We start from the raw sequence: 23847 nt of genomic DNA, 5'->3' as shown, positions 1-23847 counted from the left end.
AGAAATATCCTTTCATCAGCTGTGTAATCGGTATCTTATCACACTCTGAGAGGGCAATTCTCCTGGGAGACATCAGCAAAGACTGTTTAGCTCCCCGCTGGGCGCCATGGCCTCCGCGCGTCTCCAGAGCAAAGATTTCCGGCGTTGTTCGCACTGGAAATCTGTGCGTAGCTGATTTAAATATTAAAATCAAAATATTAAAATTTTGAATATGATTCGCGGGCCTGGGACTGAAGTCTCTCGGCCCCCCGCCCCTCATGCCAGGAAAGGTTTACTCCAGCGGGGTTTACAATGGCTTCCCACTAATGGGGGGCAGGTGGCCTGACCCTGCTTGAAGTGAAGGGAGACGTTGAAGGCCCCTCCAGGAGGTTGGGGGGGTAAGGGGGTGTCTCCCCCCCACAGCATTGCCACCCCTAATATTTCAGCATAGGGATGAAACTTCTTTCTATATCAAGATGACAAATGGCTCCACAGTAGTTAGCGCTGCTGCTTCACAGTTCCAGAGACCCGGGTTCGATTCCATCCTTGGGTGACTGTCAGTATGGGGTTTGCACATTCTCCCGTGTTTGTGTAGGTTTCCTCCAGGTGCTCCGGTTTCCTCCCACTGTCCGAAGGATGCACAGGTTAGGTGGATTGGCCATGCTAAATTGCCCCTTTAATGTCCAAGGTTGTGTAGGTTAGGGGGATCGACCATGCTAAATGCACGGGTTTATGGTGTTAGGGTGGAGGCGAGGGGCTGGGTGAGATGCTCTTCCAGAGAGTCAGTGCAGACTCGATGAGCTGGATGGCCTCTCTCTGCACTGTAGGGATTCTATGATTCTCAGAATCCATGAGCCCAGAAGTACTTCTAACTGGGATCTCCTCTCAAATTTGACTGATATCTCACCCTTTACTGATTTATGGAGGACTTGTCTCCTGATCATCTGATGCCATAATCTGTCAGTCTTTTAATGGAAGAGCACTGTGTCTCCTGACACTTGGGTGGGTGGGGGAAAGGAATGGAGCAACTGCAGTTTTCTTTTAGGTTTCTATGCTGGATATTCTCCTTGGGTTGAGTGTCAGTGGATCACGTCATCACTGAGCCAGTGCATCTTTATCTGCCCAGTGCCCAGATAAGTAAACAATACTCGAGCATCTGAGAATAAACAGAATGTATTGTGACACTGCAAGATCTTTTCATCTTTGGTAAGCAGCAGAATGTGAACTTTTATCAGATGGTAAACAAATTCATTGAACGTGGACAAAACAATATTTGGAATAAAGAGTATATTTGTAGTAATTACAAACCTAATAATTCTCTTCCTGTCAAAAACGGCAAAGGTGCTGTGCCTGTGCTATACCCTGAAACAAAATAAAGTAAATGTAAAGTTTATTTATTAGTCACAAGCAAGGCTTACATTAACACTGCAATGAAGTTACTGTGAAATTCCCCTGGTCGCCACACTCCAGCGCCTGTTTGGGTCAATGCACCTAACCAGCACGTCTTTCTGACTGTGGGAGGAAACCAGAGCACCCGAAGGAAACCCACGCAGACACGGGGAGAAAGTGCAAACTCCACACAGACAGTGACCCAAGCCGGGAATCGAACCTGGGTCCCTGGCACTGTGAGGCAGCAGTGCCAACCACTGTGCCACCCCATAGCCTTAAACCATGCTCTCTCTCATACATAGCAAAATGTTGTCTTGGAGTCTCTGAATAGTTCGTCCGCTAACTGGCTCCAAACCCCTCCTCCCGCAACTAAGCATAGATGTAGCAAAAATTCTTCAGGAGAAATGCTGGAATAAAGGACATTAAAACCACATAATTGTCTGACTCAGCTGCCAATGCAAACAAAATCGTTTGACATCCCAAGGGGATCATTTTAATCAAGAGTTTGAATTGAATGAAACGACTAAACCCATTAATCCTTTCTCAATATTTAAATCGATCTGCGGCCACAGAACGTCCACTTTCTCCAGTCAGCTATGTGTGACTGTCATTTTGGAAGAAATAACAGCGAAGCCCCGCGCTCAGTGAATATTAACATGTTAAATACTTTGTGCTCGACAGGAATGAACTCTGGTCACACATTAATGCATGTGGCATACCAGACCATAATTACCCTTTCTGCATCTTGAAGTCAGCTAACCACTTTCACCCATGTGCACTGTGACCAGCGAGTAAGAAAGCAATAAGTAATCTATTACAGGTGAAGATATACTGCATTTGCGAGTTGCATCCTCGATGCTTTGACAGTAACATACTGTTAATGTGCTCACTCACACCAGCTTTAACACTCGCGTGGCAAACTGATTTTTTTATTCATTCGTGGTACATGGGCATCGCTGGCTGGCCAGCATTTATTGCCCATCCCTAGTTGTCCTTGAACTGAGTGGCTTGCAAGGCCATTTCAAAAGACAGTTGAGAGTTGGAGGGTAGGTCTTATGAGGAAAGGTTGAGGGAGCTAGGGCTGTTCTCTCTGGAGCGGAGGAGGCTGAGGGGAGACTTAATAGAGGTTTATAAAATGATGAAGGGGATAGATAGAGTGAACGTTCAAAGACTATTTCCTCGGGTGGATGGAACTACTACAAGGGGGCATAACTATAGGGTTCGTGGTGGGAGATACAGGAAGGATATCAGAGGTAGGTTCTTTACGCAGAGAGTGGTTGGGGTGTGGAATGGACTGCCTGCAGTGATAGTGGAGTCAGACACTTTAGGAACATTTAAGCGGTTATTGGATAGGCACATGGAGCACACCAGGATGATAGGGAGTGGGATAGCTTGATCTTGGTTTCAGATAAAGCTCGGCACAACATCGTGGGCCGAAGGGCCTGTTCTGTGCTGTACTGTTCTATGTTCTATAACCACATTGCTGTGGCTCTGCATGGTCATCAGTAGATGCTTAATTCCAGATTTTTTTAAAAATTGAATTAAAATTCCACCAGCTGCCATGGCGGGATTCGAACCCGGGTCCCCAGAATGTTAGCTGAGTTTCTGGATTAATAGTCCAGTGATAATGCCACTAGACCACTGCCTCCCCTGATGGTTAACAGTGGCCTGTAATAGAAGTCTGCAGTCTAGTGAGAGAGCTTAGCACAGTTACAAAAAGGAAGTGCTACTGCTCAATGGATATGTGTAGTGTGGTTTTTAGCTATGGGGCAGAGGATTCCACACTTGATTGCTCTTCTGTCCAGAGTCAGTTAAATTCGACCCTAACAACAGTAGATGTATTGTAATTAGGCTCTGTCCCAAGCTACCAAAGAGGGCAAAAGCAATCGGGGTGCACACTTCTGACTGCTATCCACTGACTGTTACTGCAGGATGTATCAGCATGGATGTATACATTAGTTTGAAGGCAGAAGAAGCCCATGCCTCTTTTTGCAGTTGGTTGGAAAAGCACATAGACGAGATTTAGGCTCATGGATAGGAAAATAGCGCTTTGCAATTCACCCTGACTTAACTTTACATTTATTATTTTATTCATTTACAGGAGGAGGGCCACTGGCTGGGCCAGCATTTATTGCCCATCCCGCAAATTTGAATTAATTAAAGAGGTTATGTTTTAGGGAGGGTCATAAAGAAGAGAAGGAGGCACGAGAGACACTGAGGTTTAAAAAGGGCATTCCAGAGTTTAGGGCCTAGGTGCCTGAAGGCCAAAAGGTAGAGTGAACCGATTGGGTCAAATCCAGGGTAAGGCTGCATTAGCCTAACAGCAGCAAGTGAGGGAAATGGAGTCTGTGACAAGGGAACAGAGTTTGCAGCTGAGGCAAAGTGTAATGTCTTTGGACCCCCAGTGTTGAAATAGAGGGAATTGTGACTTATTCAAGACTGGATGCTGAATAAGCAACCGGAGGACACAGGAAATGGAAGGATGCAGAGAGGTAGTGGTGAGCGTTCAGATGTGATGTTAAACTCTGACCCTGTCTTTAAAGTTTATTCCAGTGTTGCAATTAAGCTTACATTAACACTACAATGAAGTTACTGTGAAAATCCCCAGTTCGGGTACACTGAGGGAGAATTTAGCATGGCCAATGCACCTAACCAGCACACCTTTCGGACTGTGGGAGGAAACCGGACCACCCGGAGGAAACCCACACAGATACGGGGAGAATATGCAGACTCCACACAGACAATGACCCAAGCCAGGAATCAAACCCGGGTCCCTGCTTCTGTGAGGCAGCAGTGCTAACCACTGTGTTACCGTTTCAGGTGGACATTAAAAATGCAAGGCGCTTAAGAGGAGCAGGAAGTTCCTCCATTGTGATGGACAACATTCTTCTCCCAGCCAACACCACCAAGAAACAGATTACTTGGTCAATCCTTCCATTTGCTTTTTGTGGGATCTGACTGGTTGCCAAGTGGATATGGCACTTGCCTACACAACAGTGACAACACTTGAAAAGCAGTCATTGCATGCAGAGTGGTTTGGGATATGCCAAGAATGTGTAAGGCATTAGAGGCAGACTTGCAGTGTGTTAAATTATTTGAATTATCCGATAATTCAACAATGTAAATAACAAGAGAATGGAAATTGAGCGCAGCAAACCTTTGAATCAGCAGCAGTTGAATTAAATAACTTTGAATTTAGAATAAACATTTAGACAAGTCCTTCTCTTTCTTTCCTATATGTTTTCTTATTTAATTCTGTGCTATTGTGGTTTTGCATAATACAATGTTTACAAAGGGAAAAGCTTAATTTGCAGAGGACATCGCCAGGACTTCAATGTATTTTAATGGATTTTAGCAAGGCGTTCGATAAGGTCCCCCATGCAAGGCTTCTAGAAAAAGTGAGAGGGCATGGGATCCAAGGGGCTGCTGCCCGGTGGATCCAGAACTGGCTTGCCCAAAGGAGGCAGAGAGTGGGTATAGATGGGTCTTTTTCTAAATGGAGGTCGGTCACCAGTGGAGTGCCCCAGGGATCTGTTCTGGGACCCTTGCTGTTTGTCATTTTCATAAATGACCTGGATGAGGAAGTGGAGGGATGGGTTGGTAAGTTTGCCGACGACACGAAGGTTGGTGGGGTTGTGGATAGTCTGGAGGGATGTCAGAAGTTACAGAGGGACATAGATAGGATGCAAGACTGGCGGAGAAGTGGCAGATGGACTTCAACCCAGATAAATGCATAGTGGTCCATTTTGGCAGGTCAAATGGGATGAAGGAATACAATATAAAGGGAAAGACTCTTAGTACTGTAGAGGATCAGAAGGACCTTGGGGTCCAGGTCCATAGGACTCTAAAATCGGCCCGCAGGTGGAGGAGGTGGTTAAGGCGGCGTATGGTGTGCTGACCTTCATCAATCGAGGGATTGAGTGTAGGAGTCCGGAGATAATGATGTAGCTATATAAGACCCTCGTCAGACCCCACTTGGAGTACTTGCTCAGTTCTGGTCGCCTCATTACAGGAAGGATGTGGAAAAGATTGAAAGGGTGCAGAGGAGATTTACAAGGATGTTGCCTGGATTGAGTGGCATGCCTTATGAGGATAGGCTGAGGGAGCTCGGTCTTTTCTCCTTGGAGAGACGTAGGATGAGAGGAGACCTAATAGAGGTATATAAGATGTTGAGAGGCATAGATCGGGTGGACTCTCAGAGGCTTTTTCCCAGTGTGGAAATGGCTGCTACGAGAGGACACAGGTTTAAGGTGCTGGGGGGTAGGTAGAGGGGAAATGTTAGGGGGAAATTTTTCACAGAGGGTGGTGGGCGAGTGGAATCGGCTGCCGTCAGTGGTGGTGGAGGCAAACTCAATAGGGTCTTTTAAGAGACTCCTGGATGAGTTCATGGGACTTAATAGGATGGAGGGTTATAGGTAGGCCTAAAAGGTAGGGATATGTTTGGCACAACTTGTGGGGCTGAAGGGCCTGTTTTGTGCTGTGTTTTCTATGTTTCTATGTATGTTTCTATTTTTTTCTGTTCCCTTTTCAGACAATGGAGGTCAGACCTTGGGAGGTGGCAATAACTGGCCCCTGCGCGGAAGGAAGTGGACGCTGTGGGAAGGAGGTGTCCGTGGGGTGGCTTTTGTCACGAGCCCCCTGCTGAAGCAGAAGGGCAGAATTAACCGGGAGCTCATTCACATCTCTGACTGGCTCCCTACTTTAGTGTCTTTGGCCAAAGGATCAACCAATGGCACCAAACCACTGGATGGCTTCAACGTGTGGAAAACTATCAGGTAATGTGTATCCGGGATTACAGAATGGAAAATATTCCGGACTGTTTTGAGAGAGTAAGATTTGTCAAAGATCACTCTGTACCTCACCATTCATACTGGAGTTTCAAAATTTCCACCTTTACAGCAACAGCCATCCTTGTACGACTTCAAGTAAGGCTTCCAAACTGTCAGCTGTGATCTGAGCTTTACAGTTGTGATTTTATTGATTTTTAGGTTAGGATTGTAGGTTAGGATTCCGATGATCTCTGGCCTATATCAATTCAAAACATTTAACTTGATGTTGGCCTTGGCTCAGTGATACTCTTGGTTCTGAATCAGAAAATGATGGGTTCCAAACTTCACTGTGTCTGTAGTATTGGGGTGGCTTAGAAATATAGAAGATAGGAGCAGGAGGAGGCCTTTTGGCTCTTCGAGTCTGCTCCACCATTCACTTTGATCATATCTGATGAAATGGCATGATGGCACATTAGTAGCATTGCTACCCCACAGCGCCAGGGGCCCAGGTTCGATTCCTGGCTTGGGTCATTTCTGTGTGGAGTTTGCACGTTCTCCTTGTGCCAGCGTGGGTTTCCTCCGGGTGCTCCAGTTTCCTCCCACAGTCCAAAAATGTGCAGGTCAGGTGGATTTGCCATGGTAAATGCACTGGTTTACAGGGATAGGACGGAAGGGAAGGCCTGGATGGGATGCGTTTTCAGAGAGTTGGTGCAGACTCGATGGGCCAGATGACTTCTTCCTGTACTGTAGAGATTCTATGATTCTAAGATTTGATTGGTGAGTTCTGCGCGGTCACAGGTGCAGGTGATCTCATTGAACGGCAGAACGGGTTCAAAGGGCTGAACAGCCCACTCCTGCTCCTATTCTTATATTCTAACATTTATCCCCCAACTAATAAGATTCAGACAGAAGATCTGGCCGTTGTTGTTTGTGGAACATTGCTGTTATATCAAATTTTCAGCCCAACTGTTCATAGAATCATAGAATCTCTACAGTGCAGAAAGAGGCCATTTGGTCCATCAAGGTTTGCTAGTGCTGTTTCGGGGGGGGGGGGGTAGTTTTGAAACTAATTTGGCAGGATGAAGGTATAGCGGGGGTGATACACAGCTAAGCAGAAGAAAAACTGAGTCAGTCAGGAAGGCACAGCAGAGACAAGCATGTAAAAGCAGAAGGGAATATGACAAGGCTGGATGGCATTTATTTTAATGCAATGAGTCTTATCGGGAAGGCTGATGAACTGAGGGCATTGATTAACGCAAGGGAATACGATATCATTGCGATCACAGAGATATGGTTGAGGGAGGGGAAGGACTGGCAGCTCAATATCCCAGGGTATAGAATCTTCAGGCGAGGCTCACAGCGCCAGGGACCCGGGTTCAATTCCGGCCTCGGGTGACTGTCTGTGTGGAGTTTGCACATTTGCCCCGTGTCTGCGTGGGTTTCCTTTGGGTGCTCCGGTTTCCTCCCACAGTCCAAAGATGTGCAGGTTAGGTTGATTGGCCATGCTAAAATTGCCCCTTAGTGCCAGTGGGATTAGCAGGGTAAATAAGTGGGGTTATAGGGATAAGGTCTGGGTGGGTTTGTTGTTGGTGCAGACTCGATGGGCTGAACGGCCTCCTTCTCCACTGTCTATGATTCCATGAGACGTGATGGGATGTAAAAGAGGAGGTGATGTCGTAACCAAAAGAGAAAATGCTGGAAAGTCTCAGCAGGTCTGGCAGCATCTGTAAGGAGAGAAAAGAGCTGACGTTTCGAGTCCAGATAACCCTTTGTCAAATCTAAAAGACGTAGAAAGTGGGAAATATTTATACTGCAGGGGGAGGGAATGAAAGATGAGTCATAGCCACAGAAACCAGAGGAAAGGCTGCTAATGGCAGTCCATAGAGAGAATAATGGCCAAACGGCAGAGAAGCTGAAATCAGAGGGTAAACTGTGACAGATGAAGATGTGGGGGGAAGGGGGGAGGGAATGGGTAGGAGAGAAGTAAAATTAGAAAAGGGGGGGGGGAAGGGAAAGCAAAGGGGAGAAAAGGTAAGGAAAGGTAGGATCAAGTAGGGGAAAGAGTGGGGGAGGAAGAAAAATGAGCAAAGACAATAAAGAAATAAAAGGCAGAGAACAGTAAAAATAAATAAAATGAAAACCAAGGGGTCGAGGTGGGGTGGAGCTATTCATCTGAAGTTGTTGAATTCGATGTTGAGACCGGAAGGCTGTAAAGTGCCTAGCCGGAAGATGAGATGCTGTTCCTCCAGTTGAGCTTCACTGGAACATTGCAACAGGGCAAGGACAGACATGTGGGCATGGGAGCAGGATCGTGTGTTAAAATGGCAAGCAACCGGAAGGTCAGGGTCCTGATTGCGCACAGACTGAAGGTGCTCAGCAAAGTGATCACCCAGTCTAGGCTTGGTCTCTCCGATATAGAGGAGACCACATTGGGAGCAGCGAATGCAATAGACCAAATTGAAAGAGGTGCAAGTGAAACACTGCTTAACCTGGAATGAGTGTTTTGAATGAGCATGGAAGAGGTAAAGGGGCAGGTGTTACACCTCCTGCGATTGCATGCGAAGGTGCAATGAGTGACGGGAGAGGTGTTGGGCATAGTGGAGGAGTGGACTAAGTTATCCCGGAGGGAACGGTCTCTGCGGAATGCTGACAAGGGAAGATATGTTTAGTGGTGTTGCAATACTGATCAAGGAGTCAATTACTGCAATAAGGAGGGATGATATCTTAGCAAGCTCCTCAAATGATGCCATGTGGGTGGAAGTTAAAAACTTACAGGGGGCAAACACTTTGCTGGGAGTGTACTATAGGTCCCAGTCAGGGAGAGATAGAAGAGTAGATGTGTAGGTCAATCTCAGAGAAGTGTAAAAACAATAGGGTAATCACGGTAGGGGATTTCAACTTCCCCAATATTAATTGGGATAGGCAAAGTGTGAAAGGCTTAGAGGGGATGAAATTCTTAAAATGCTTCCAGGAGAGTTTTTTGAGCCAGCACATAAAACGTCTTACAAGAGAGGGGCGATTGACCTAATGTTAGGGCAGGTTGTGGAAGTGTCAGTGGGGGAGCATTTCGGTGATAGTGACCATAACTCATTAAGATTTGAGGTGGTTATGGAAAAGGACAAAGATGGACTGGAAATAAATGCTCTGAATTGGGAGAAGGTCTAGGAAAAGACAGGATCTGGCCAAAGTGGACTGGGAGCAGCTACTGTAAGAAAATCCACATTAGAGCAGTGGAAGTCATTCAAAAAGGAAATAGAGTACAAAGCCATCATATTCCTGTAAAGATGAAGGGTGGGACCAAAAAGTCCAGAGAACCTTGGATGTCAAGGGAAATACAGGATTGGATAAGGGGAAAAAAAGGAAGGCCTATGGCAGATACAGGGGACTGAAACAGCAGATGTCCGAGAGATGTATAGAAAGTGCAGTGGGGTACTTAAAGAAATTCAGAGAGTGAAGAGAAGGGATGAAGGAAATTCCCAAGGTGTTTTATAAGTATGTTAAGGGTAAGAGGGTAACCAGTGAAAGAGTGAGGTCCATTCGTGACCAAAGTGCCAACCTCTGTGTGTGGAGCCGAAAGACGTATGTGAGGTATTAACTGAGTCATTTGCATATGTGTTGACTATGGAGAAGGACGATGTAGGTATAGAAAGCAAGGAGGGGGACTGTGATATAATTGAACAGAGTAACATTGAGAGGGAGGATGTGGTATTTAGCAGTCTTTAAAAGTGGATTAATCTCCAGGCCCAGATGAGGTGTGTTGTATCTGCCACACAGTGTGTTTTAACCCTTGTACGGTGGACAAAGAACTGCGAGTCAACTTCTTGTTAATACAGTAGTATTTATTCACACACATTAATTAATGTTAATCAACCACACAATCAATAGAAGTTATCTTACAGAATACTGAAGTTCAAGTTCAATACTAGACCTTGACTTAACTTTTGCGTGACTGGCAAGTATCCAGGCAGATATTGGCCTTTGTCCGCGGTCTTTTGGCTATCACCAATCAATTGATCAGGGTTTGATCACCCTGATTGATAGAGTCCAATCAGATGCTGCCACACTGATCTCTGGATGTGTACCCAACGACCATACCTGTAGGTGCTGGAGGCACGTGGGTCACATACCTCCCTCCCAAATAAGGGGTTATGGTGCCCCTTTGTCTGGTAAACAAGCATGTTTGCCCAGAGACTGTCCATTGTCTTCTGGATGGCCTATTTCCTGTGTATTCTGTAGTCTGGAGCTGCAACCTGTTTATCTCTGTCCAATATTCATTTCACGCTGCAGCCTGTCCATTTCTGTATTTGGCCAACTGTCCCAGCATGCTTTGTAAATCGCCATCTTAGGTCACCCGTTTGGCCACAGGTGTATCCTAGGCTGCTGTGTGAGGCAAGAGAGGAGATTGCAGGAACTCTGATAATTTTCAAATCCTCTCTGGTCACAGGAGAGATGATGTGGAGATGCCGGCGTTGGACTGGGGTAAACACAGTAAGAAGTTTAACAACACCAGGTTAAAGTCCAACAGGTTTATTTGGTAGCAAAAGCCACACAAGCTTTCGAGGCTCTGAGCCCCTTCTTCAGGTGAGTGGGAATTCTGTTCACAAACAGAACTTATAAGACACAGACTCAATTTACATGAATAATGGTTGGAATGCGAATACTTACAACTAATCCAGTCTTTAAGAAACAAAACAATTAGTTGTAAGTATTCGCATTCCAACCATTATTCATGTAAATTGAGTCTGTGTCTTATAAGTTCTGTTTGTGAACAGAATTCCCACTCACCTGAAGAAGGGGCTCAGAGCCTCGAAAGCTTGTGTGGCTTTTGCTACCAAATAAACCTGTTGGACTTTAACCTGGTGTTGTTAAACTTCTTACACAGGAGAGATGCCAGAGGCCTGGAGGAAGGTTAATGTGGTACCATTGTTCAGAAAGGGAAGTTGGGAAAAACCTGTTAATTACAGGCCAGTGAGTCTAACATCAGTAATAGGGAAATTATTGGAAAAATTCTGAGGGACAGAATTAGTCTTTGCTCTGAAAGGCAAGGATTAATCAAGGATAGTCACGTGGCTTTGTCGAAGGCAGATCATGTCTTACTAATTTGATTGAATGTTCTGAGGAGGTGACTAGATGTGTCGATGAGGGCAGTGCAGTTGATGTAGTTTACAATAAGGCTTTTGACAAGGTCCCGCATGGGAGGTTGTCAAGAAGGTAAGGGCCCATGGGATCCAGGACAATTTGACAAATTGGATCCAGAATTGGCTTAGTAGCAGGAGGCAGAGGGTAATAGAGTCATAGAGGTTTACAGCATGGAAACAGGCCCTTCGGCCCAACTTGTCCATGCTGCCCTTTCTTTTTTAAAACCCCTAAGCTAATCCCCATTGCCCGCATTTGGCCCATATCCCTCTATACCCATCGTACCCATATAACTATCTAAATGCTTTTTAAAAGACAAAATTGCACCTGCCTCTACTACTACCTCTGGCAGCTTGTTGCAGACACTCACCATCCTCTGTGTGAAAAAACTGCCCCTCTGGACACTTCTGTATCTCTCCCCTCTCACCTTAAACCTATGCCCTCTAGTTTTAGACTCCCCTATCTTTGGGAAAAGATATTGACTATCTAGCTGATCTGTCCCCTCATTATTTTATGGACCTCTATAAGATCACCCCTCAGCTTCCTACGCTACAGAGAAAAAATCCCAGTGTATCCAGCCTCTCCTTATAACTCCATCCATCAAGTCCCGGTAGCATCCTAGTAAATCTTTTCTGCACTCTTTCTAGTTTAATAATATCCTTTCTATAATAGGGTGACCAGAACTGTACACAGTATTCCAAGTGTGGCCTTACCAATGTCTTGTACAACTTCAACAAGACGTCCCAACTCCTGTATTCAAAGTTCTGACCAATGAAACCAAGCATGCCGAATGCCTTCTTCACCACTCTGTCCACCTGTGACTCCACTTTCAAGGAGCTATGAATATGTAGCCCAAGATCTCTTTGTTCTGTAACTCTCCCCATAGCCCTACCATTAACTGAGTAAGTCCTGCCCTGATTCAATCTACCAAAATGCATCACCTCGCATTTGTCTAAATTAAACTCCATCTGCCATTCGTCAGCCCACTGGCCTAATTGATCAAGATCCTGTTGCAATTGGAGATAACTTTCTTCACTGTCCACTATGCCTCTAATCTTAGTGTCATCTGCAAACTTACTAACCATGCCTCCTATATTCTCATCCAAATCATTAATATAAATGACAAATATCAGTGGACCCAGCACTGATCCCTGAGGCACACTGCTGGTCACAGGCCTCCAGTTTGAAAAACAACCCTCTACAACCACTTCTGTCAAGAAGCCAATTGTGTATCCATTTAGATACCTCACCCTGGATCCTGTGAGATTTAACCTTATGCAACAACCTACCATGCTGTACCTTGTCAAAGGCCTTGCTAAAGTCCATGTAGACAACATCAACTGCACTGCCCTCATCTACCTTGTTGGTTACCCCTTCAAAAAACTCAATCAAATTTGTGAGACATGATTTTCCACTCACAAAGCCATGCTGACTGTCCCAAATCAGTTCTTGCGTCTCTAAATGCCTGTAGATCCTGTCTCTCACAATACCTTCCAACAATTTACCCACCACAGATGTGAAGCTCACTGGCCTGTAGTTCCCAGGCTTTTCCCTGCAGCCCTTTTTAAACAAAGGCACAACATTTGCCACTCTCCAATCTTCAGGCTAATGATGAGATGCCTGTATCCAGTGGTGTACCGCAGGGATCGATGCTTGGTCCCTTGCTGTTTGTAGTGTACATTAATGAAATAGATGGGAATATGGGGGGTTTGAGCAGTAAGTTCACAGATGACACACAAAATGGTGGTGCAGTATATGGTGAGGAAGAAAGAATACAGGGTGATACCCACAGGCTGGTCAGATGGGCAGAACAGCGGCAAACAGAATTTAACCCTGAAAAGGGTGAGGTGATGCATTTTGGGAGGACTAACAAGGCAAAGGAATGCACAATGAATAGTAAGACACTAGGGAGTCCTGAGGACCAGAGGGACATTGGGGTTCATGTCCAAAGATCCCTGAAGGCAACAGGACAGGTAGATAAGGTGGTTAAAAATGCATTATGGGATACTTGTCTTTATTAGCTGAGGCATAGAATCTAAGAACAGGGAGATTATGATGGAGCTGGATAAAGTGCTCGTTAGGCCACAGCTATAGCACTGTGTGCAGTTTTGGCCACCAAGCGATAGGAAGAATGTGGTTGCACTAGAAAGGGAGCAAAGGAGATTCACCAGGATGATGCCTTGGCTGGAGCATTTCAGCTATGAAGAGAGGCTGGTTAAGTTGGGGGTTGTTGGCCTCAGAGCAGAGAAAGCTAAGAGGGGGACCATATTGAGGTGTGCAAAATTATGAGGGACATAGGCAGGGTAGAAAACGTTTTGCCTTAGTTCAGGGGTCAGTAACCAGGGGGCATAGATTTAGGGTAATTGGCAGAAGATTTAGAGGGGATTTGAGGAAAGACCTTTTCATCCAGAGGGTGGTGGGAATCTGGAACTCATTGCCTGAAAGGCGGGAAAGGCGGGAACCCTCACAACATTTAGGAAGCATTTAGATGAGCACTTGAAACACCATAGCATACAAGACAACAGTAACAATTCAATATTGTCAATGAACATGCCCCTTGAGGAACATAAACTCATTGGAAAATTGAACCTTAACTGGAGAAATTAAAGAGGCTTACAATGTTGTCAAAACAGTAGCGAACCTGAGGATGAGGAGGGTGTAAAAATCAGCAGAGGGTATAAAGAGAGAGGAGATAGAATTCTGAGAGCATGCTTGCAAATGTAAAAACTGATTGCAATAAATGTTACCAGTATTTAAAAGAAGGAAGAGATTAACAGGGGTAAACATGGATCTCTTCCAGAGACAGGAGAAATTATAACAAGGAATAAGGAAATGCCATAGACATTAAACAAATATTTTACGTCTGTTTTCACAGTAGAAGAAACAAAGAACATATGGAAACTGTGGGGATCCAAGGGTCTAATGAGCCTGAAGAACTTAATAAAAGAAAAAAATGTACTGGAGAAATGAATGGGAATAAAACTCAATCTGATGGCCTACTTCCTGAAATTTAAAAATAGGTGTCTACAGATGTAGTGGATGCATTGTTTTTAAACTTCTAGAATTTCTTGGATCCTAGAATGATTCCATGAATGGGAAGGCAGAATCCTTAGAATCTCTACAGTGCCGAAGGAGGCCATTCGGCCCATCGAGCCTGCCCAACAACAATCCCACCCAGGACTTATCCCTGTAACCCCATGTATTTGCCCTGATACCCTGACACTAAGGGATAATTTAGCATGGCCAATCAACCTAACCTGCACATCTTTGGACTGTGGGAGGAAACCGGGTGCTGAGGCAGGCCTGTTAAACAGCCCACCTCAGCACCCGGGATTAATTAATACTTCTAAAGCTTTTTAACACACCCTCTTGTTACTATGGGGACCACTGGTTCTATACAAAATGTATGGTAATTGAATGGGCATGGAAGAGCCATAGATTGTCACGGAGAATATAAGGGGCAATGGGGAGGGGTGGGTGCAGGAGCTTGGCTTGTCATGGATGGTATAAAAGGAAACCCACGCAGACACGGGGAGAACATTGCAAACTCCACACAATTGCCCAAGCCAGGAATCGAACCAGGGTCCTTGGAGCTGTGAGGCAGCAGTGTTAACCACTGTGTGGCACCGTGCTCCATTCAGCTGGGAAGCATTGTGCATGCAGGAGAGACCCACACTCCAAGGAGGGGGAGCAGGAAACAGACAGATCTATTTTATCTCCTTTTAAGGACTAAGGTCTGGGTTTTGATGGGAGTCAGGGAGACTCCTTGGAGCAGTGAAGATGGTGTTCGGGACCCCATTCTATGGTTTCCAATTTTCAACAGTGCCATTTAAGGATGCAGACTTTCCAGGCCTGGCCAGCTCCATTGTGGGGATAGGCATGTTCCAGCCCTTCTGAATTTTAGTGGAGTTGAGCCAGCTTTTCGAAGAGATGTGGGTCACAATGTCTTAAAGGTGTCGTGAACCTTAGGGTGGGATTTTCTGGTCCGGCCCACTTTCATGCCCATTCACATCGGCTCTCAGCCAAGAATACATAGTGAAGCTTGGCTGAGAGTCCAGATATCCATCTGGGTGCTAAATAGCCGTGCCCTAGGGGCTAAATAGCCGTGCCCTAGGGGCTAAATAGCCGTGCCCTAGGGGCTAAATAGCCGTGCCCTAGGGGCTAAATTGCTTGATTGACAGCTCTGGCTCTCTGATCTTTTTTGTCAATTTCACAATGTTATTTACACAAGAAAAAAAGTTTTCAGTTGATTGCAGTTTCTGCTTTTGATTCTTTAAAGGATCTGACTGATTGACACTTTTACGGGGCTCTAGTGAAAGCAATTGTTAAGGATTAATTAATACTTCTAAAGCTTTTTAACACACCCTCTCGTTACAATGGGGACCATAGGTTCTATGCAGATTATATGGTGGTTGAATGGGCATGGAAGAGCCATAGATTGTCATAGAGAATATAAGGGGCAAAGTAACTCGCCCCCAACAAATTGCTTCAAAATGGCTGTAGCTAGTGATCCAGGGTATAGAACTCAACTAAGGACAAGACATGACCATGAAAAGGCATCTTGAACCTCCTGTTATCTACACCAGTGACCTTCCGTGATGTGAAGGTGATGCAAAGGATCATTTTAAAATGTGTATGCAAGTATACTTCCTTTTTATGGCAGTGTTACAGGAGAAGGGTAAAGGTACAAAGCAATATTATTGAGCAGACTAATAGGTATTGTTATGTGGTATAAAATCCATAATTAAGAAAGCTCTTCATTGAACGTCAGAGGTCCAATCAAAGTGACCTTAATTACTAAAAGAGCACTGCTGTTCCAAGATAGCTTAACTACATTACCTCGTTTAAAAGGAGAAGGTAATTAGGGCATCCCCATTTCCATCGTATTTAGATAAATTTGTGAAGATGGCTGCCTCGAACAGCTTGAGTATTGGGTGCCACTATTTTCTAAATAATCTGATACAATATCTGGTTAGGGGCTAGGGACCAGATTTGTTTAAATCACGGTTCCTTATTAATAAGAGTTTATTGCTCAAATAAATATCGCCCCTCCCCGCCCCCGATCCCTTAAAATGGGAATGAACAATTTGAAAGGCTAATGCACTTTGAGGTGTTAATCTGTGTGACATTCTTGTCCAGGAAGTTTTTAAAGTTAACCTCACTCATCTCTCTTTCAGTGAAGGACATCCCTCACCCAGAACTGAACTGCTTCACAACATCGATCCACTGTTTGTTGATAATTCTCCATGTAAGTGTAACCTTCTGATGATATTTACTGGTGCTTGCTATCGGTCACTGCGCAGTGTCCTTAACTGACCCAAATCAGCTACCTCAACCTCTGTAACATTGTCCAACTTTGTCTCCATTCATCTGCTGAAACTCTCATCCACGCTTCTGGACCTGACTATTCCAATGTACTCCAGGATGGTTCCAAAACACTGCCAGTGTCTTAACTCAAGCCAAGTCTCAATCACCTATCACTCCCATGCTCGCTGACATTGGCTCTCAGTCAAGTGATGCCTCGATTTTAAAACTCTCATCCATGTTTTCAAATCCCTCCATGGCTTTGCCAGTCCTGATCTCCGAAATCTCCTCCAGCCTCGCAAACCTCTGAGATATCTACGTCCATCTAATTCCGGTCTTTTGAGCATCCCCGATTTTAATCGCTCCATCATTGCTGGCTGCATCTTCAGTCACCCACGTCCCAAGCTCTAGAATTCCCTCTGCTCATCTCTCTACTTCTGTACCTTGCTCTCCTCCTGTCTCTTTGACCTAGTTTTTGGCCACCTGATGTAGTATTGCCGTATGTGGCTCGGTGCCATATTTATTTTATAAAGCTCCTGTGAAATGTTTTGGGGGGTTTTTCTGTGCTGAGAGTTGCTGTTGTCGCTGTTTGTTTTTCATCCACTTCCATCATGTGACAAATGGTTGGATAACCACTGGCGAAATATGAACATTCAAAGTAGGTAAATTATCACTGCACAGCCCAGAAAAAGGCATACACGTACATCTCTCAGTTTCAAACATTCCCATCACTTTTCCCAATTCCCAGGAAAGCATGTGGGCAAATGCCTTTTATTTCCTTCCCTGACCCATTTCTCTACCGACCCATTTCTCTACCATCCCATTCCCCTGTGGATATCAGTTTTAAAGTTTATTTATTAGGGTCACAAGTAGGCTTATATTAACACTGCAATGAAGTTAGTGAAAATCCCCCTAGTTGCCGCACTCCAGCACCTGTTCGGGTACACCTGAGGGAGAATTTAGCATGGCCAATGCACCTAATCAGCACGCCTTTCAGACTTTGTGAGGAAACCGGAGCACCCGGAGGAAACCCACGCAGACACGGGGAGAATGTGTAGACTCCGCACAGATAGTGACCCAAGCTGGGAATCGAACCCGGGTCCCTGGTGCTGTGAGGCAGCAGTGCTAACCACTGTGCCACCGGGCCGCTTACAGGTTGCCTTCATCAGAGATTTTCTATCTCTGTCGCTCCTTCACATTCCACATATACATCACCCCGACCCCCACGCAGAGAGGCACATTCCAATACTTAAGTGTGCCAGTTTGGAATGTATTAAACAGGAATGCTCAATTTAATTGAAATCTACTGGGACACGGAGATCCAATTGGCTCATCTTGGATGTTGCAATGAAAACTAGCCGAATACCAATCCTGGACTTTGCATACCGTTTCTATCATTATTGTCTCTATTTATATCTTGTTTGGCATAGGGTTGCCTTATTATGCCTTGCAGGCATGCCTGAACATCAAGAGCCAAACCAAGTTAATGAGCTCACTTCAATGAATAGCAGCACCTAAAACATTGACATATTTTGTAGCAGGAAGATTGATACCACTCTAACTTGTGTGAACAGTGAATAGGGTTTACAAACAGTTAGTACAGTGCTTGAACACTGCTGAGAAGAGAGACGCTTGCCTCAGCTCTTTGCCTTGCTGTCATCAGGACAAATGCAAGAATGCCAAACTTCAGATGACCACCGGGCCACATCGATGTGGGTTTCATGTTGTGGTCTTGCTGAATGAAGGAAGAAGTACTGAAACAGTGCACGGCCAGCTGCCTGGGTTCAGTGGAGGACTAGGGCCATTCGGATTTGCCCACAGCACAGGATATTTTTCATATCCCTTCCCAATGCATGAAGTCCCAAATAGCATCTGCAAAAACTGTGCTCAGGCCTATTTTCTCTTTAGAAAGAAATACATATGAAAGAGTTTCTGTTCCTTTCATACCACAGCAGAAAGTAGTGCAGACTGGTTGGCAAGTGCACTCTGGCCAGGGCATTGTCATGGAGAAAGGAATGGGGAATGAGATGTTCTCCAAGGCCGTTTTTAGACCTGATAAGTGCCTCATCTACCTCAAATTACCCTGGAAAGGCGAAGAATCCGAAAGATTTCCACAACAGGTGTTTCACGCCGCTACCATGCAGTGGCAATGTGAGTGGTACTTTCCACTGATAGACTTCTGTCATCAGTCCAAACATTCTATCCACTATGCAGTTGTGAAAAGCCATGTATGGGTTTCAGTGCCAGCACGATGGCTGTACATCCTGGCTGATGTTCCCTCGGTTGTTTGTAAGAGGCAGAGTGCAAACGGTGCTGAAACAAAAACAAAACATCCACTGTTAGATGTGATTCCACGATTGGGCAGCACTTGCTGAATAATTGATGTGTTAACAGATACACTAACACTCAATTTATGATAACTAGTCGAGCTCTTAATGTGGCTCATTCACACTTGGTAGAAGTGACGTACATTCATACGTAGGGAGCCGTTCCCTGCCAACAAAAGGAAAAGTTCAATCCTTGCACCTTATCAAAAATTATCCGGGATCTTGGGAAGCCGATAGTTCCCTGTTGCTTTCTCCATGATGTGGAGATGCCGGCGTTGGACTGGGGTAAACACAATAAGAAGTTTAACAACACCAGGTTAAAGTCCAACAGGTTTATTTGGTAGCAAAAGCCACACAAGCTTTCGGATGGCCATGCCTCAGCCAGTCAGTCGACCTACCAACCAATCAGCACCCTTTCCTCCTGGAGTATAAACTGTATAAATCTGAATAAATAAGTAGAGCACATTGGATTGGGAGTAATATACTGGGATGGATTGAGAATTGGTTAATAGACAGAACACGGAGTAGGAATAAATGGGTCATTCTCAGGTTGGGCAGGCTGTGATTAATGGGGTATCGGAAGAATCAGTACTTTGGGCCCAGTTATTCACAACCTATATCAATTTGGTGGGGACCAAATATAATATTTCCAGGTCCGTTGATGACAGTAAAATAGGTGGGAATGTGAATTGTGAGGAGGATGCCCCAATTGAACTCCTTAAGTGACCAATTAAAGACCACTTAAGGGTCCTTGCAGACTCTGGGGGCTGCTTGCAGTCCCAGTCATATCCACTGCAGCATCTGGCACGCCTGGGATTAGAGTGTGTCCAGACAATCAAATTGGCCAGCAGCTCTCCGAGGCGGGTCTTCCTCTTGACTGAGGGAAGGAAGTCCCATCTCCAGTCAATGAACACTGGGAAGCACTGTGGGTGTACCCAGACCACAGGACTGCAGTGGTTCCAGAAGGCAGCTCCCCACCACCTTGTCAAGGGTAATTAGGGATGGGCAATAAATGTTGGCCTAGCCTGCAACACCCACATCCCATAAATATATATTTTAAAAATGGCTCCAAGGCAGGCAGTATCAGTGGTGTTGCATTCACCACTGACTCCTTGGATGGTAAGTAGGTAAACACTGCCATCTTAAAAATCCTAGCCAAAGAGTATTGATGCATGGGTTTTTTTCAGACTGCTGGAAGGTTTACAAGGAAGTTCCCAAGGGATCAGTGTTGGGACCCCAGGGATCAGTGCTGGGACCCCGTTCTTCCTGCTGTACATTAATGACCTGGAGTAGATGTTGATATACGGGTCACAATATCAAAACTTGCTGCTGATAGAAAAATTGGAAGCATTATGAACATGGAGGTGGATAGTGTAGTATTTTCTGGAATGGGAGAACAAGTGGGGATGAAATTTAATGCAGTGCTGAGTGAAGTAATTCATTTTGGTAGGAAGAATACAGGAAAACAATACAAAATAATGGGAACAATTGTAAAGGGGGTGCTGGAGCATTGAGACGTGGGTGTATATGTGCATAAATCATTGACGGTGGCAGGACAGGTTAAGTATGGTTAATAAAGCATACAACTGTGCTGTAACCATTCTCTGATTTTTTTCTGCATTAGATATGTAGAAAGCTCTGGCCTACCTTGGGAACTGGAATAGCAGCAACTTGTTGTGGCAGCTGTAAGCTGTCTAGACAGCAAGCAGATGCTTCTACTTGCATCGCTGAAGACAATCTCTCTCTCAGCTGAGATAGAGCATTTGTTTGATTTGATCCATAGTCTGTATTGACTTAACACTTAGGTAACAGTAGGGGTGCAGTGACTATCTGCAGCAGTGGCTATTGTTGGAAATTACATGTGAGTAGACATCAGTGACATGGATGAGCTCTCCTCAACATTGTTAAATAGCCTAACATAAGTCGGAGCTATTGGGAGTCAGGGAGGGTACAGAGTGGAAACCTCATCTACATGCAGGATATGTTTACCCTACTTTCCCCTTCATGGGAAAATACTATCTTCCTTTAGAGGCAGCCCATGTTCAGTTACAGTTTTGTGCCAATTTGATTTCCATTTATCTGGGCCAGATCCATTCTTGCCCCATTGAAGTTGGCTTTCCCCCAGTGAATTATTCTTACTCTGGGTTGCTTCTTGTCCTTTTCCATAGACCAGTTAAAGACAGCAAGCCTTTGGCAATAGTTACCTCTATTCCTTCCACCCTTGGTATCCTTTACGTACTTTCTGGCTTATTCATTCTGCACTTTCATGCCCCAATTCAGTGTTTTCTCTTAGGATCACAAGTTAAAGGATGGTTAGACAGGGCTTCCACAGTAAACAGGCCAAGGAATTCAAACCATCCATAAAATCTGCAGGAAGGTCACCCTGATGTGCTCAACTGCCTTCATTCTTGGTACAGCTGAGGTGAACATCAATAAGATCAAACAAGGTCGAATGCAAATGGATTGATGGTCTCTTATTCTGCCCCACTGGCTCAATTTTTAAACATCCTTGCTTCCTGCATACAAAAGGGTGGATTTTCCAATGCGTGCGTGTGTACACCATTATAGTATGGAACTGGTTTGAAATGACTTCTTGGGCAATTAACAGTTCGTGAAATGATAACTATTCCAGCCAGAATGGGGATGATTGGGTCTTTTCCCCCCATAAGTAGCTGCTGTATGTGACTAGGATTGATTTTATTCACATAATTAGTATTGCACTTTTCTGGCGAGATCAGCTTGCTTCTTTTGGAGGACATAATCACTTTGCTCGTGAGTTCTATTCACTACGGTTTGCGGACACTCTCTTTAGGTTGACTGTGTAGACAGCACTTTGTTTGCTGATAAATCGACTTTGTTTGCTGTAACACAGACTGTTTACTGTGCGTCCTACTTTACAACCAACTCATTGGTTGACAGAGTGGTGTCAGTGGACACCCTGGCTGAGATCAGGTGCATTGTCAGACCCGCCTGTCTCAGGAAGTGAAAAAAGTGCAAGGGGGAGATTTTTTTTTTTGATATTGTTAAAATAACAGAACAAGGAGTGCTGAGGCATCCGCCTCAAAGAGTTCAAAGAACAGTACAGCACAGGAACAGGCCCTTCGGCCCTCCAAGCCTGCGCCGATCACATTTACCTATCTAAACCAACCGCTTATATCCCTCTATTCCCCGTTTGTTCATATGCCTATCAAGATACGGTTTAAATGTCGCTAACGTAACTGCCTCAACCACCTCACTTGGCAGTGCATTCCAGGCTCCCACCACCCTCTGTGTAAAAGAACTTCTAGTCAATTTCTTTCTGAAATATTGAATCAAGGGCTGCTGAATATTGCCCGCAAAATCACAGGAATCTCTGGTGCTTACAACAGTTCGGAAGTAGTCATGCGATTTCAGTTAAAGAGGGAAGGTAAGAATAGATTTTAGAATACAAATTGTAACTGCAACGCAGAAACTGAGGCATGTAATAGTAAACTACAGAGTCTTGTACATTTATTAAGCCAATGTAGAATTAATTGGGGGTTACTTCTGTGCTCCAAATAGCAGCATTTCATGGTGGAAACGGTGCGCGTTTAAAAAATGTACCCTTTTGCCACACATTGGCATTTGCCAGTCACATCTTTTATCAATCGCAGTTTATTGATGACCCATGACAAGAGGGGATCTGATCGAGGTAACTAAAACACTAAGGAGGATTGAGAAAGTAAGCATAGACCAAATGCTTCCCCTTAGTGAGGCAATCTAGAACAAGAGGTCACAGGCATAGGTTGAGAGGTGGTAGATTTAAAACTCAGATGAGGAGGAACTACTTCTCGCAGAGGGTGGTGAATTTGTGGAACTTGCTGCCCCATAGCGCGGTGGGGTCAGAATCGTTAAAATGGTTTAAAGGAGGAGATGGATATATTTCTGATTTTAAAAACGGTTTAAAGTGATATGGGGAACAGGTAGGGAGGTGGATTTGAGACCAGGAAGGGATCAGCCATGGTCTGATTGAATGGCAGAGCAGGCTCGAAGGGCTGAATTCACTTCTGCTCCAAGTTCCTATCAGGCGAGGAACAACTATTACCTGCATCGACCTTTCCCTTCCTCTCCCCCTCCCCACATCCCTCATGCAACCACTTGTATTTATCTATTTAATGTTCGGTACAGCACTGAATTGCAACAGAGCCAGACGAAGATAAAAGCAAAATAGTGCTGGAATCTGAAACAACAACAGAAAGTGCTGGAAAATCTCAGCAGGTCTGACAGCATCTGTGGAGAGAGAATAGAGCCAACGTTTCAAGTCTGGATGATCTTTTGTCAGCTCTGACGTTTCCAGACTCGAAATGTTGGCTCTGTTCTCTCTACAGATGCTGAGATTTTCCAGCATTTTCTGTTTCAGAGCCAGAAGAAGAGAGCTTTCAGCTGGGAAGGAGGGGTTGGTGGGGCTTTCACTGACTCTGCACATTAATTGGAGCTGATCGCATGCATTCCAGCAAGGTCAGTAGTCGGTGCATCCCACAGGGTGGGATCTGAGGTGGAAATTCCCACCCAAAGTCGATGGACGCATGGCTGCCTCTCTGAATTTTCTGACCCGCCCTCAGTGGATGTGGGTCTGGAAAACCCCGGCCACAGCCTGGTGTGCAGTAAATGTGCCAACTTCAGGGAACATGACCCCTCGTTTGCCTTCAGCCAAAAGCTTACAATTTTCAGCACCTTTACAATTTTAAAATGAGTAAGAGATTTGCGCTACATGAATATTTTAACCGTTTAAATCAATAAACGTAGCTTAAAAATCTACAAATTTGCCTAGTGGTTGTGAGAACTCTAAATCTAGCAAGGATCCATTGCAGAGAAGATTGGTTTTTGATCTAATTTGCCTGGAATGGAGGATATTTGAGTTCTGGCAGCAGTTTATTTTTTAAAAAAGGACCCCCAGGTCCATTTCAGTATGGCCCTCAAACGTT

The 23847-nt window shown here is 44.9% G+C and overlaps 1 protein-coding gene across 1 annotated transcript in view; it reads left to right on the top strand.

The window, feature by feature from the left end:
* The window catches only part of arsb (arylsulfatase B), an 86659-nt gene that overhangs the window by 49957 nt on the left and 12855 nt on the right, over positions 1-23847 (top strand). Inside the window, exons 5-6 of the mRNA XM_078214972.1 lie at positions 5900-6143; positions 16451-16521. Of these exons, the coding sequence (XP_078071098.1) occupies positions 5900-6143; positions 16451-16521 (315 nt within the window). The remainder of the gene's footprint in view (positions 1-5899; positions 6144-16450; positions 16522-23847) is intronic.

This window comes from Mustelus asterias, chromosome 6, assembly GCF_964213995.1.
Source record: "Mustelus asterias chromosome 6, sMusAst1.hap1.1, whole genome shotgun sequence".
NCBI lineage: Eukaryota > Metazoa > Chordata > Chondrichthyes > Carcharhiniformes > Triakidae > Mustelus > Mustelus asterias.
This window is presented reverse-complemented; position numbering and strand designations above follow the sequence as displayed.